Source organism: Nannospalax galili, unplaced genomic scaffold, assembly GCF_000622305.1.
Source record: "Nannospalax galili isolate Female #2095 unplaced genomic scaffold, S.galili_v1.0 scaffold907, whole genome shotgun sequence".
Taxonomy (NCBI): domain Eukaryota; kingdom Metazoa; phylum Chordata; class Mammalia; order Rodentia; family Spalacidae; genus Nannospalax; species Nannospalax galili.
The window spans coordinates 185512-201263 of record NW_008357958.1 but is presented as its reverse complement, the minus strand read 5'-3'; the positions used below and the strand labels follow the sequence as shown (position 1 = coordinate 201263).

The 15752-nt window shown below is 40.7% G+C and overlaps 1 protein-coding gene across 2 annotated transcripts in view; it reads right to left on the bottom strand.

Annotated features, from left to right (window-relative positions):
- Ap3b1 (adaptor related protein complex 3 subunit beta 1) overlaps positions 1-14154 on the bottom strand; it is a gene marked incomplete at its 3' end in the record, with an annotated part of 255901 nt that extends 241747 nt beyond the window's left edge. The window contains 1 exon segment of one of the 2 annotated variants that reach the window (XM_008855981.3): positions 13874-14154. In XM_008855981.3, the coding sequence (XP_008854203.1) occupies positions 13874-14001 (128 nt within the window). 2 annotated transcript variants of the gene reach the window in all.
- Between the last annotated feature and the right edge of the window lie 1598 nt (positions 14155-15752).

Here is a 15752-nt window from a genome sequence, read left to right as displayed (position 1 = left end):
ATATATTATATATATATATATATATCCAACCCAAACCCTAATCTCTTAACCATAACCTAACAGCATCAACCAAAATGTGCTCCTACCTGCCCAAATGTCCTCCCAGCACTCCCATCTCAGCCCTAACACTCTCATATTTAGACTTGAATCCTGAAAGCTATGATTCTCCCCCATCTCACATGATCTACTGGGTAACTGAGACCAATCGAGTCCCAATTTATAACGTTGCTCACACCCCTTCCTCTTCATAATACCACTTAAACTAACAGAGTACAAACCACACAAACCATCAGCACATTACACAGACTCTTCTAACAATCTACTTTGTGGTTCTCCTATCTCCAACTTCTTTTCTTCAATCTATTCTCCATATAATGCCAGATTAATCTTCCCCAAGCATCAATGCAGTTATCATTTGTAAAAAACTCTGGTTCTTAGAATGAAAGTTAAAGTCCAATTTCCTTAACACTCTAGCAACTACCCCTCAAATCTTTCCACTGATCCTTTCTAAGAACTCTCCTTTTTATCCATATGAGCCCACTCACTGTTGCAGACTATTTTACCTTCACTCTTGGTTTTTCCCTACCCAGAATACCATTCATCCTTCCTAATCCTCAAGTCAAGGCTTAAATCAGTTGTCTACCTTTGCCAGCAACCCCAGTCTCTGGTGCTCATTCTTGCTTTCAAAATCCTCTGTCTGACACTAATACATCTTTAGTGTTCTGACCTGGAAAGACAAGTACGTAGAAGTGTTCTGAGAGCTGCATGTGTATATATGACCCTTTTCAGGAAGAACACAAAAGCTCCAGAGTTCAAAAGCCCAAGGAAATAGGCCCCAGTTTCCAGACAATAGAGAAACTAGTCTGTTATTTTTGAGAGACATTTGAGCAATCAAAAAAGGGCTCAAAACAGTGAAATAGTGCCAAAGTATGTAGAAATAGTAAACTAAAAACAACTGAAGGTATAAAGAGTGAGTCTAAGAGGATTTGGATGGGGAGCTGGGTGTGGTGGCACACGCCTTCGATCCTGGCACTCAGAAGGCAGAGGCAGGCAGATCTCTGTGAGTTCAAGGCCAGCCTGGTCTACATAGGGAGTTCCAGGCCAGCTGGGGCTACAAAAGACACTGAGAGCTAAAGTGATTCAGACAGACTCTCAAATCCAGAAAAGGTTTCTGGTCAAATACTGGGCCTGTCCACAGCACTAGAGGACAGAGTTTCAGTGCAAAATACTGAGGCAGCAGAGACCAAGGTTAAGTGGGGCCTGAATAACCCTACATAGTGATGATTGGCTGGGCACCTAACTCAATGTCAAGGCACTGGTTCAATCCCCAGCATCAGGAGAGACTTGGCAGGGAGGGGGTGTCAAATTTCAGGAAAGGAAATAAGAGATTCAAGTGTAGGGATAATAGGGGATTTAAAAAGACATTTGATTCTCCCAACAATGTCTACTAAGCAGGATGGAAGAAAGGACTAAAATGTAGAAAGTCTAAGCAGACTTAGGAATTCCTGAGGTATATGGAAAGAAAGGCCAAGAACCACTTAAGTATTACTATTATTATTACAATTACCATGCTGGATCTTGTCTCCAAAGCAGAGAACAGAGGCCACAGATAGCCACTTAATTAACATTTGACAATTAACACTGATGATGCCAGGGATAAAAAACAGAAATAACTGTTTCGTTGTTGCCAGCAGTTACTTACATATATTTATGTCAAGCTCTGTTATCCACCTTAAATTTAGGGAGAAGAGGTATCCAATTATTCATAACATAGAAAAGAATTTAAATTTTAATGGAGAAAAGGAGATTAAAATTTAAATGGAAGTAAGAATAAAATTAGTATTCCAGATTCATGCCACAAGGTTCCAAACACTTGGTAGTTGTCTACTCTAAATCCTGCTCTAAGGAGGCTGGAGAGATGGCTCAGCGGTTAAGCGCATTGGCTGCTCTTGCAGAGGACCTGGGTTCTATTCTCAACACCCACGTGGTGGCTAACAACCATCCATAACTCCAATTGAAGGGGAATTCAACACCCTCTTCTAACCTCCACAGGCATTGCACAACATGAGTGTACTTACACGCATACAGGCAATACACTCATACACATAAAATAATAAATAATAAATAAAATATTTTAAAAATGAATAGACTATTTCAAAGAAATAGAGTACCTGTGAACAAAACTCAGTGTTAGCTGGAGATGTAAACTCAGTGCCACAGCTCTTGCCTAGCACCAAACAAGCAAACAAAAACAAAACATTGAATGTTAAATAAAAGTTTTTTTAAAAAAATTTTTTTACTGCCTTATACTTCAGTTACTGTTCCCAAATATGACCACATAGAAGAGTTCACTTAATACTTATTAACCTCATTTATTTTTATGTGGTCACATTAAAGATCCATCATATAATTTGGTTGTTTCAAATGCTAGTGAAATATGATTCAGACAAACGGTAAAGCTGAATTTAGTAATGATTTCCAAACTGGAAATGCAAAGCAACAGTTAATGTGAAAATTAACAATGACTGCATGATCATAATAGCTTAAAAGATGTTATATTAAGAGCAAAATAAATTTTAAAAGAACTCAATGAATCTTAATGGTGTTACAACAGCAATAATAATCACTAGGTTATGGAGCAGTACTAACTTACAGTTATTAGTAAATACTAACAGTTTATGTTAAACAAGTTAACTGTTTATATTTAACAGTTTGTGTTAGATCCTCTGACCTCCACACACATGCCATCATGCATATGTGCACACATGTACACATACATAGACACATGTGCATGTGGTCATGCCCACACTCAAAGAAAAAGGAATGTAATTTTTAGAACAGTGCCTAGCATGAAGAAAACATTTCTATGTGTTGAATCAATAAATTACTTCTAAAATTTTTTAGTTATTGAAATATATTTGGCATATAATTGACAATAATTAACTGAGCATGCTATAAATGCACACCCTGCTTAAACCTCTCCAATGGCTCTGCTTCAGAGTAAGGCCCAAAATGCTTATAATTACAGAGCCCTACACAAACTGGCCCACCTTCCACACCAATCCTTACCACTCTGTCCTCACACTCTCCTAATTTCTTCCCCAACCTTCACGTTCACATTCTTAACCTAGGCTTTAAAAACACTTGGAGGAAACCCATTCCAGAATTAAAACTAGACAATGAACTCTGCCAGCTCATGGCTTGGGAACCAGCCTCGTTTACCCATCTCCCCCATTTGTCAGTCTCCATGTCAACTCATTCAGCTGAAGGATTATAGACCCTAGCCTCCTAATTGGAGAATCAGTTCCTATCAGCAATACAAATAATCAGCCCATCAATGAGCAGACATTGGCTACAAACTGTTTGCTTGTGTAGATCTATGAACTCTTTGCAGCTAGCAAGCTAAATGTCTTCCCTAAACACACAGCCAGCACTCCTGGTAATATGAAATACAGGGAATCATTTCCTTTCTGATTATTCTACTTTGGGCTCTTCACTTTACATTTTGAATTGGGATTGCAGGCAATTTATTTTTGTCACTGGTTCATTTACATATGCAGTGCAATGCTGTCAGATTATTTCACGATAATACATTTGTCATTCTATGAATGTAACTTTTCCACAGAAAAAAAGAACATTTTAGTGAACCATCCGTCTGCTTCTTGGTTGGTTTTAAAAACCATTCAGTTCTAGTAATACTGCTCAAAGTCCTAGATATTTTTTTAAAGTAACAATATCTCACATTTTGTGATTTAACTATAAAGCTTGAAATTTATTTCAGATTTTCGGAAACCTCGGTGATCTTGAAAGTATCCTATATTGAGGTGAGTAGTTTCTTGACTGAGCATTTGTTAAAACAAAATGTAAAGTCAGAGCTGACTCCCCTCCAAGAATAAACACAAGTGAAAACAAAAGGCAATACTTCAGAAAGTTGGATTCTGTATGAGCATGTTTCATCAAATTTTTAATCAGTTTAGTAAAATCTTATTTAATTTGAAATATATTTCAAGAATTACATTATATTATAAAAAAATCTTATGGGAGTAATAAACTGATAATTCGGATTCATTGACCTAGGCATACTCTGGAGACACTGGTATATAGCTATCTTGAAACAAATGTTGATGTTAGTGAAATATGAATAAAACATTACAACTGCCTAAAATATAATGAGCCCTTTGTAATTAAAAATAAGTCAAGACCCAAACTTAAATTTTAATATAAAATGTCAAATAAAAAGGGTAAGACATATCAGTTACCAAAACTGAATTTGTGCAAATTCAAGGGATTCAATGTTTAGAACCTAAAGAAGACCGGATCAGTAAGCTGCAGAAATCAACGGTGTCCTGCACTTTCACAACTGCAACCCTGGGCTCTAAGCATAAGAGAAAGCAAGTAACTATGAGGAGCCTGGACCTCATAGCACGCTTAACCTGGGCTCCAACCAAAATGTGCTTGCCATCTCAGAATTTCAGCATTTCCATTTTCTTCAGCAGATCACTATTTGCATTAAGGCTTATAATAAATGCCTTTCAGTGGGTACATAACACTGAAAAGCTAAGAATTACAATACAATTTAACAATAAGCATATGCCTGTATTATTATCTGCTAGTTCACATTAGCCTTATTTTGTCCACTAAAGTCTGTTTCTTTTTTATTTTTTATTGAATTTTTGTCTATTTCATACATAAAATCATCTTTCTACCCCCTTCTTCTTTGGCACCTTCCATAGTCCACCCACTGGAGTCCATACATTCTATCATTTGTATTAAGGCCTATTATATAGTTAGTGTCCTGAGATGTCCCTCAGTACAAGTTCATCCACTGGGGTTTTTAGTCAGCCTATCTAGCCTCTCTCTGTTCAAGAAAAGCTGCTCTTCCTCACCCAGCAGTAATCAGCTGCCAATAATTCTTTGACTAAGATTGGGGCTTGCTGTTCATTTCCACAGTTTTTTGTCTGCCTAAGTTTGCATAGGTCTTAGGCATGCTGACACCATTGCTTTAGGTTTGTATGAGAAGAGTCCCTGGTGCCTGTAGGACTATTTCCATATGGTCATATACCTCCTCCATGGCTCCGACAATTTTTCTGCCCCCTCTTCCCCAATGGTCCCTGAGCCCTGGGTGGGTGGACCTCAACAGAAGTCCTCTCCAAGGACCCATACTCTGCCAACTCTTATTCTCTGCACTTTGACCATGTGTGGCCTTTTGTTGCCCTCTGTTACATGAGGGAGCTTCATTGATGAGAATTGAAAGATGCATTAGTGTTCTCTTCATCCCTTGTTCTACATTCCAGGAGTCTTAGGTGTAGAGGTTGCATCCTAAATGTGCCACTTAGGCTTGGGCAATTCAGAGAATTTTTGTGTGTGACCAGTGGTATAACTCTGTAATAATCTCTGTCTGTTGAAAAAGCTACTTTGATGGGTGATGACTGGCATACTTGCCTGTAAATTTAAGGATCCATATTTTGCAAATAATAAGAAATTACATTTGTCTAGGGATATGAGAGCCTTGGGATTTCTCTAAAATCTATGACCTCTCTAGCGATATGTATTTTGCTAGGTTTATAGTACCAGACATGAGAAGCCTATGTTTCTTAAAGGTAAAATAAATACAAATTTTACCTATCTGTGATGGTTAAATTGATTATCAACTTGACAAGATCTAGAATCACCTAGGAGACAAACCTCTGGGTATGTCTATAAGGGACTATCTGAATTAGATTTATTGAGGTGGGAAGACCCACTTCAACTGTGAGTGGCACCATTCTGTGGGCTGGGCTTCTAGACCGAATGAAAAAGAAAAAGCAAGCTGGGCACTAGCATTCAATTTCCTGACTGCGGATGCAATGTGACCAGCCACCATGACTTTCCTAACATGCTGGACTATACCCTGGAATTGTGAGTCAAAATGAGCCCTTCTTTCTTAAATTCTTGCCAGGTATTTTATCAGAAGGAGACAAGTAGCTAATACAGTATTTTTATGGTAAAAATACTAGGTTAGGAGCATAGCTCACAAGAGCCCCAGAGTTTGATCCTAGCACCACAGACAAAATAAAATAAAAAAGTAAAAAAAAAAAAACCCACAAACTCTCCACGTGGAATAATCCCAAATTTGTAATAAAACATGCCTTTGACAAGTAGGAGACTTAAAAATCTTGATTGACATGACAATTCCAAGTCAACTAACCCTAAATACAACAAAAACACAGATAATGCCATGAAGAAAATAGCTGTTCTGAGTCCACATACAATTAACTTCAGGGTGATACTGCAATACAACCAGACCAGGCTTGCCTTCCACACAATCTGGTACGTTTTCCCCTCTTTTGGTGGTGCTAAGGATTGAACCTTGGGCCAGTGCATGCTAAGCACAAACTCTACCCCTGAGCTATATTGCCAGCCTTTACTTTATAATAATACTGACTAATCGAATAGTAAATATTAAAAGAATATGAATCATGAAATGGAATATAAAAAACCTGAAAATACCTATCAAGCAAAATTATGAACCAAATAAGTACTATGCCAGTCACCTTCACATAAATTACTTAGTATTAGCAGAAATTGTGAGGGATTTTCTCCACACATATGTTCAACAAATATTCAGTGAGTGGCTAGAATCCTGAGAATACAGCATTATTAAATATGGTAAACATATCAATGAGAAATACTAGACTAAGAAAAAAGCAGACCAAGCTATTACAACTGGAATTATAAAGAAGTGTTAAATAAGAAATAAAAATATGGGGATGCTGGGCATGGTAGAGCATGTACTGTTAATCCCAGCACATGGGAAATGGAGGCAGGTAGATCTCTGTAAGATCCAGACCAAACTGGATCTGGAGTTCCAGATCAGCTGGGGCTAGAGGGAGACCCTGTGTCAAAAAGACCAAAATAAATAAATAAATAAATAAATAAGGAAGGGACAGTGACAATTCTCAGCAGTTAAGAGCACTGGCTGCTCTTGCAGATGACCTGGGTTCAGTTCCTAGCACTCACAACCATCCATAACTCCAGTTCTAGGGAATGAGATTCCCTCTTCTGGTCTCTACAGGCCCCAGGCATGCACATGGTACACAACATACATATAAATATAAATAGATAGATGATAGAGATAAAGAGATAGATGATATAGATGATAGATAGATGATAGATAGATAGATAGATGATAGATAGATAGATAGATGATTGATAGATGATAGATAGATGATAGACAGATAAAAAGTACAGAAAATAAAAATATGCCACAGATCCTAATTGAAAAATTGAAACAATCACCAAAAATACAGTCATTGAGCTAGTGACCCTTTTTGAGCTCTGTCAAAAATAATGCATTACTGTTAATAAAGTACTGATGACTGGAACTAGTTTACTTTGAATAAGCATACTGAAGAGCATCTCTAATAGGCTATCTCACTCAGCTGCACTTCTATGAGCTTTCTGGAGAGAGAGGAACCGGGGTGGAGATAAAGCTGGACTTGCTATAACATCATACAAACCAGATCCATGTGATCTCACTACTAGACAACAGTGAAAGACACTGGTACTAAAGACTAAAGGTAATGAAGGAATTTATGGCTGATACTATAAAGTTAGTAACAAATAAAATTTAAGTTTAAAAGGACTTTGTTAATGCAATGAAAATACACTAATGTAATATACCCACTGCAGGACAGCATGCAGCCCTTTTTGGTACTGTCTAAACCTGCTCTTTGAATCTAAACAAATAACAAATCCACTCCAATTTCAGCAGAGAGTAAAAAATGCTACCTTTTAATATATTTTAGAAGGTAAGGAATGCTAAATTCCTGACTGTTAATCTTTTAATTATTAAACCCAAGGGCCTCTTCAGCCTTCAATTTATTTACCCTTCCTCTACAATTTCTGATACAGTTGACCAATTCCTCCTAACTTTCCTCTTAGTTTCCCTCCCTCGCCCTCTGCCTCCCCCTCCTTCTTTCTCCATCCTTCCCATTCTTCCTCTTCCTCTCTTTTCTTTCTCTTCCACACCCTCTCCTTCCCTCTCCCTCCCTCCTCCTCTTCCTCCCTTTCTCTGCCTCCCCCTCACTTCCTCTTCCCCCCTCCCTGCTCTGGTTTCCTACTCCTTTAAATACTGCCTGCTCTTTCCCCACTTCTTCCACTCATAATTAAGTAGGTTGGTCTAAGCTGCTCTATCTTCTAACAAATTCCCTCTGGGTGATCTCATACATTCCCAAGCTTTAACCTGTTGCCCATGACCTGGAGGTCCAAATCTCTCTCATCTGAACAGAAATTCTTTTTGGCAGCAATCCTGGTCTAACACACTTGGCCTGAATAACCCTCTTGACAGGGCAAAAACCTTCTCAGATCCTAGGATCTAATGCCACTACTTGAGGAAAGCTTTCACCTACCTTCCTAAAGTTAATTTAGATTTTAGTTTAGAAATCGTTTTCTTCTGGACATGGCAGCTCATGCCAGTAACACCAGAACTAGGGAGGCTGAGGTAAGAGGACTGCTGAGAGTGTTGAGGTCAGCCTGGGCTACACAGTAAGTCCCAGGCCAACCTGCACCATAGCATGAGACCTGATCTTCAAAAGACCAACTTAAAAAAGGAAGAGGGGGCGGGGAGGGACGGAGGGAGGGAGGATACCATCTTGTGAAAACCATGCAGAAGAGGCAAGGAAACTGAAATTTGAGGAAATCAAATAAGTCAAACAAGGAAAACACTGCCATCATTGGAAAGCACTGACATTAATCCAGTCTTCTGACTCCACTAATGCTCTAATACACTGGGATGCTCTCAAAGGAAATGAGATAATTATAAAGTGTGTTGCTCTGGTATTATGTACACAACACATTCGTAATCAGTTTATATTCTTGAATTCAGAGGGGAGAGAGAGTAGTTAGATGACTACCAAAAAGTTAGATAAGAGTAGGTTCCAGCATTCCTTAGAACAGTAAGCTGATCATAGTTCTTAATACACTATTATATAGTTTATGAAAAATTAGAAAAGAAGTGCTGAAGCCTCCAAACAAATAGAAAACAGAAAATACTAGTTACCCTCAATTTGATCAATACACAATGTATACCTGTTGAAATACCTCACTGAATGCCATAAATATGTATAAATTACTAACTGGTAATAAGAAGATCAAAATGGCTTTAATCCTTTATATGCAGTACATTTACAAATTCAGTAGAAATTAAGAAAAATTGACTAGTCTTATCTGATTCATTCCAGAAATTATTTTCTAACTAAATGTTTAAGCCAGAAGACATTTAAATTATTTCTTTACATACACACACACTCCCGTACACACGCCCAATTGGGCTAAGATAAAAGAGGTTCTTTTTTTTTTTTTTAAGATAAAATAGGAAAATAACATAAGAAAACTAAAAGCTACGGGGCTGGAGAGAGGTTCAGCAGCTAAGAGCACTGGCTGCTCTTGCAGGTGACCTGGGTTTGACTCCCAGCACCCACATAGTGGCTAACAACGGTCTGTAACTCCAGTTCCAGGGGAATCCAACGCCCTCTTCTGATCGCCTCAGGCATCACAAAACACGGTGCACTTACATGGATGCAGGCAATATACTCAAAACACATAAAATAAATACTAAATAAAATATTTAAAAAAGAAAACTAAAAGCTATAAAAGTGTATAACATTCTAAAAGAAAGGGGGGAAAAGGTGCACTTACATACATGCAGGCAAAACACTCACACACATAAAAATAAATTAGTCTTAAAAAAAGAAGACTAAACCAGGCGTGGTGGAGCATGTCTTTAGTCCCAGCACTCGGGAGGCAGAGGCAGATAGATTTCTGTGAGTTCAAGGTCAGCCTGGTCTACATAGCAAGTGCAAGGCCAGCTAGAGCCATAGGGAGACCCTGTTTTAAAAAGACCAAAAAAAAGACTCGTCAGGTATGGTGATACATGCCTTTAATCCCAGCAGAGGCAGAGGCAAGCAGACCTTTGAGACTGAGGCCAGCCTGGACTACATAGCAAGTTCCAGGCCAGCTATGGCTACAGGAATTTTTTTAAAAAAAAAAAAAAAAAAAAAAAAAAAAGGAAAAAAAAAAAAAACAATAAAAGAAAACTGATGTCTGGCTGCTGAATACACAAGTGAAGACTTTAATGAGGAAGCTATCTGCATGATCTCAAGGTATCTCCTCACAAACAGATTAGAAAAACAAAAAAACAAATAGCAATCATATAGTCAAGACAAGCCCCTGACTAGGAAAATGAGCAAGACGAAGATGGGTGTCCCACATCTCTGGCCGTTAACAGTCTAAACACAGATCACTTATGGCAGTATTCTAGCCAGGACCACACAACCTAAATCTAAACATGAGGAAACACCAGCAAAGTTCAACTGAATAGTATGCTATAAAATAACTGGCTTGTATTCTTTACATATATCAAGGTCATGTGAGGCAAAGGCTAAAAAACTACTTTAATTTCATGGAGATTAAAGGACTATGATAACTAAGTAAAGTATTATATGACACTAGACTAGCTCCTGTACTAAATGAAAAACATTTTTAATTTTTAAATTTTTTTTATTTTTATTTACATGTATGAGTGTTTTGCCTGAATCTACATAAAGTGCACCCATGTTGTACAACGCCTGCAGAGGCCAGAAGATGGGTGCCAGATGCCCTGGAACTGGAGTTAAGGATGGTTGTTAGCCACCATGTGGAAGATAGGAAGTGAACTCAGGTCCTCTGCAAGAGCAGCAAATGCTCTTAACCACTAAGTCATCTCTCCAGCCACATGAAAAACATTCTAAAAAAAGAGGCCATTGGAACAAACAGCAAAACTGGATTATATACTATATTGTACCAAGATTAAACTTCCTCAGTAACCATAGAGAATTATTTTTATTTCTAAAACAATACAAACTAAGTTTTAAAGGGTAAAGGGGCATGATTTATACAGTTTATTCTCCATGATTCAGAAGACAATGATAGAATGTGCATATGCATCTGGGTGCATGTGGAGGGAAAGAGAAAAAAAGGGAGGTAAGGAAAGGAATGGGGAGAAAGAGCAGGCAGGCAGTTTTTAAACTGGTGATTCTGGACTGTAGATATGGCTCAGCAGTTAAAACAGCTTAACGGCACATATTGCTCTTGTAAAGAGTTCAATTCCCAGAACCCATGCCAGATGACTCACAACTACCTGTAACTCCAGTTTCAGAGGATCCGATGTCCTCTTCTGGACACTCTGGGCACTACACTCATGCACACAGACTCATACACACAAACACATAATTTAAAAATAAATTTGGGGGGGGGGGCTGGAGAGATAGCTCTGCAGTTAATAGCACTAGCTGCTCTTGCAGAAGACCAGGGTTCAAATCCCAGCACCCACATGGTGGCTGACAATTCTCGTAACTCCAGTTCCAGGGGATCCAATGCCCTCTTCTGGCCTCTGCAGGCATTGCACAACACAAGTGCACTTCATACATTCAGGCAATACACTCATACACATAAAATAAAAATAAATTTTTATTAATTTTAAAAATAAAATTTTTACTTGGTGATTCTACATAAAGGGTGGTTCTCTGTACTACTGTTGGGGAAAAAAAATTGAGGGTCAAGTGGTTGGCACATGCCTTTAATCCTAGCACTTGGGAGGCAGAGGCAGGTGGCTCTCTGTGAGTTCAAGGCCAGACCCATCTACATAGTGAGTTCCAGGCCAGCTGGGACTACAGGAAGACCCTGTCTCAAAAAGGCCAAACAAACAAATAAATAAGAAAGAAAAACTGAAATAATTTTTTAAAGTTAAAAAAAGGGCTTCAAAGTAATCCATTAAAGATTTGCACAAAAGATCTGGGCATGGTGGCTCATGTCTGTAAATTCCAGCATTTAAGAGTCTGAGGCAAAAAGGATTATAAATTCACAGTAAATAAATAATAAGAGCCTGTCTCAAAAGCAAAAAAAAAAAAGTGTTTGCCTGCATGTATTTAAGTACACCCATGCATGAAATGCCCAAGGAGGTCAGAAGAGGTGTCAGATCCCCTGGAACTGGAGTTACTGAAGGGTGTCAGGCATCATGTGGGTGCTGGGAACCAAACCCTGGTCCTCTGCAAGAGCAGCAAGGGCTCTTAACCTCTGAGCCATCTCTCCAACCCCAGGGTGAGTTTGCTTTTTGGTCTTTTTTTTAACATGAATTTTATGGTTTGATTTTTAGAAGGCAAGTGGCATCACAATTTTACAAAGGCAGGTATGTGGACCCTGTGAGATTAAGTAACCAGAACAGTAGCCTTTTTGTTTCTGGACACTCCATTACACTGCAGTTCTATGGCCAAAATGTTCCAACTCCAGGAACCTTCAAGGTCATACAGTATCTGTAGCTACGAGTCAGTGTTTTAAACACTGAGTTATATGCATTCTCTAATAAAAACACCATAAATTTTAAGTAGTTAATAGCATAGCCAAGCACAAATTGAGATTAGAATGTCTGGGTTCAAATTCAGACAGCTTTGTGATCTTGGGCAATTAATCACTGTACCCCAATCTCATCTGTAAAGTGGAATCAGAGAAGTATCTAGTTAACAGCCTGTTGAGGACTAAGGACTGGGGATATATCTCAGTGGCAGAGCACTTGCCTAGGCAAGGCCCTAACACACACACACACACACACACACAAAATGTGATAATTAATATACAGTACAGTGCACACATGCACAAGCACTCAATAAATGTTAGCTCTTCTTATCTCAAATCTGACTTCAATATAACAGGTCAAAACCATTCATTCTTCTCAAATCAGTCCCAAATCTGATAACCTAGAAGAACATCTCAGATGTTCACAAATCAGAAATTAATTGTTAGCAAATCATATGAAAAACACTGATGCAGAGTCACAGGTTAATTCAACAATTGAAATATTTGCTAAAACAACAACAACAACAAAAAAGCCCCTTGTTAGATCAGTCACCTAAATGCACAAGAATGGCAAGTGAGAGCACTTATCACTTAAGCTTTTCTATCCTGGAAATAATGAACACAGATATTTTTATCTGTTATATACAATATTTCTCTTAACAAGTCAAATTTTAATCACAATTTTAATTATTAGCACTTTTTAGACTATCCAATCTTATGAAAGTTTAAATTAAAATCGGGGCTTATCAGCAAACACCTTTAATCCCAGCACTCAGGAGGCAGAGGCAGGCAGATCTCTTTGAGTTTGCAATCAGCCTGTTCTACCATACCTGAGTTCCAGAGGTCAGCCAGGGCTACATAGTGGCCCTTGTCTCAAAACTAAAAAAATAAAATAAAATGAACCCTCAGCAACTTTTTGCAAAACTATGTGTACATCGCTTAGTGTTCATTTTTAATATTCACACTATTATTTTGTACATAATTTAGGATTTGTTCATGGTAACACCTGAAATATTCTCTACTCATGTTTTTTTGTGGGGATGGGGGTGTGTGTGTCCTAGTGCAGAAGTTTTTATGTAAGAACGTCAAGACAGAAACCAGTCTGTCCAGTCATTAAAAAGCCCCAAGTTACCTCTTTGCCCCTACATTTCAGGGTCCCAAAAGCAACATGCCCACTTTCAATTCCCCAACCACTCTTTTCACCTTAAATAAGTGACTTTCTCAACGTCTGATCCAGCAGACTTGAAATTCACTAAAAGTCTTAGTTCAGTCGGTGCCCAGGCCAGATCAACAGTCAATGGTTTGGGAACAGGGACCTCAGCTCACCAACTGGTTTTTTTTTCTACCCCCGCCCCCAAAGTTTGAAAACTACCCGAGCTTCCACGCCCCGCGATCGCCCCAACACCTCCCGAACCTCCCCGGAGCCACCCACCCACCCGGCCGCTAGGAGAGCAGCCGGGTGCCCGCCCGCGGGGTCCCCGCTCCGCACCCAAGCCCTCCTCACTTCTTCAAATCGCTGCTGAAGAGGCCGAAGGCGCCCGAGGGAGAGATGGTGGAGGTGGCCTCCTGCCCCAGCTCCGCCGCCTCCCCGCCTCCGGACTGCTCGTTGTAGGCGAAACTGTTGCTAGACATTGCTGCGGTGCTGGCTGAGGCCGGCCGGGTCCTGCCGCGGGCTGTCTCCGAAGGGCTCCGGTCCGGAGGACACCGAACAAAACTAGTTCTGGAGCGGACTGGCGCGCGCAGGCGCTTCCGGGCTCGTCACTGCTCTCCGCCGACCTGGCGGCCCACCCCTTGCGCGTGCGCACTCCGGCCGCCGGAGCCCTGCCTGGCCCCCTGCGCTTCACACTGGATTCTCGTGATACGGGTGTTATGGGGGGCGGAGGGACTGGACCCCCGAACCGAGGAGGGAGGCCGCGGGGCTGGACCCAGGACCCGGGGAAGGAGGCCGATGGGCTGGACCCCGGACCGGGAAGGGAAGCCGAGGGGCTGACCCCGGACGCGGTGAAGGAGGCCGAGGGCTGGGCCCGGGACCCCGGCGGGCGGGCTGTGGGTTGGAAACCGCTGAACTTGTGGCCCTTGAAAGGGTTTGCTGGAGACTTCAGATCCTTTGGCTCTTTACTTGATTTCTGCTGTCCACCCTCAGATTCCCCCTGAAACCCCTGGTAGCGCGCCAGCTCTACTTCCTAGACCCATCACGAGCTCTGCCTTCCGGCTAGTTTCCACCCCTAGCCTACGTAGCCTTACATCCTAGACTTGCAAGCTCCTCCCCCCAGAGGCGATCGTCTTGGCCTAGCTTTGGCTCCAGGATTCGGTTAGCCGGGGTTCCCTCGTGGAGCCCGAGGGGTGCGTCCTGCGGGCTGCCAGCTGCCCGGAGCAGAGCCTCTGCACCCTGCGGAAGCGTCCCTCCGCCCTGGGCGCCGCCGCCTCCCGTTCTCTGAAGAATAGGTCAGTAACATCCCCTAGGTGGCCAGGTGGGACAGGTGCCCAGACCCTGAGCAGCATCTCTCCGGGGACTGACTCCAGAGAGACAGGCCTTCCAGTTGAACCTGTCCCACGTAAGGCTGCTCCGCTTTCCCTGGCCCTGCGTTCCAGGCAGGCATAAGACCTGTAGCCAGCCATCGAAACACAAGGAATTAAAGGGTGGCACTAGGGAAACCAACCTGGGGTCCCACCACCTGGAGAAGGGATAACGGGGTATGTTCCAGGATCCGTGTGGGATCTTCCACTGGAAGGATGCCTGTTTCCATGAACTGTGTGGAAGCATGCTCCACTGCTGCGCTGGGTGGGAAAGGAGTAAACGGCTCCAAACTTCTTAGTCTCGTCGAAGTTTGGTGGGTTAATCTAACTTTTACAATATACTTTCCAGAGATGCAATGCTAGAGTATCTAAAATAGGTTCTTTGCCAATACTGATGATAGATTTCTAGAATCTGACCTACAGCTGATTGACGACGATGATGATAGGTGTTATTATGGTGCTTACTTATACTGCAGGCACAATTGTAAGGGGTTCACATGCGTTCACGTCATAGGAAAACAGACTATGCTTTGGTTACTGTATCTGTCAAATGAAGACAATGATGTACACATCCTATAACATCTGAGTGTGTCATTTCTTGATTTTAAAGTATCCGCACTTTTACTAGATATCCTAAATTCTTCTCCAGCATAATCTTAGTTCACAACCCCAAAACGATGTATGAGATTTTTCCTCATACGTGAGTCATACATTTGAAAAGCGATTAGTATTTGTTTTGTAATTTATGTTCATGGTCATAAGGAGTTTGAATATTTTTCGTGTGATTATTATTGTGTGCATATTATTATCAAGGAATTGCACATGAACATATTGATCCAATTTATCTTGAATGGTTCTTTTTCTTG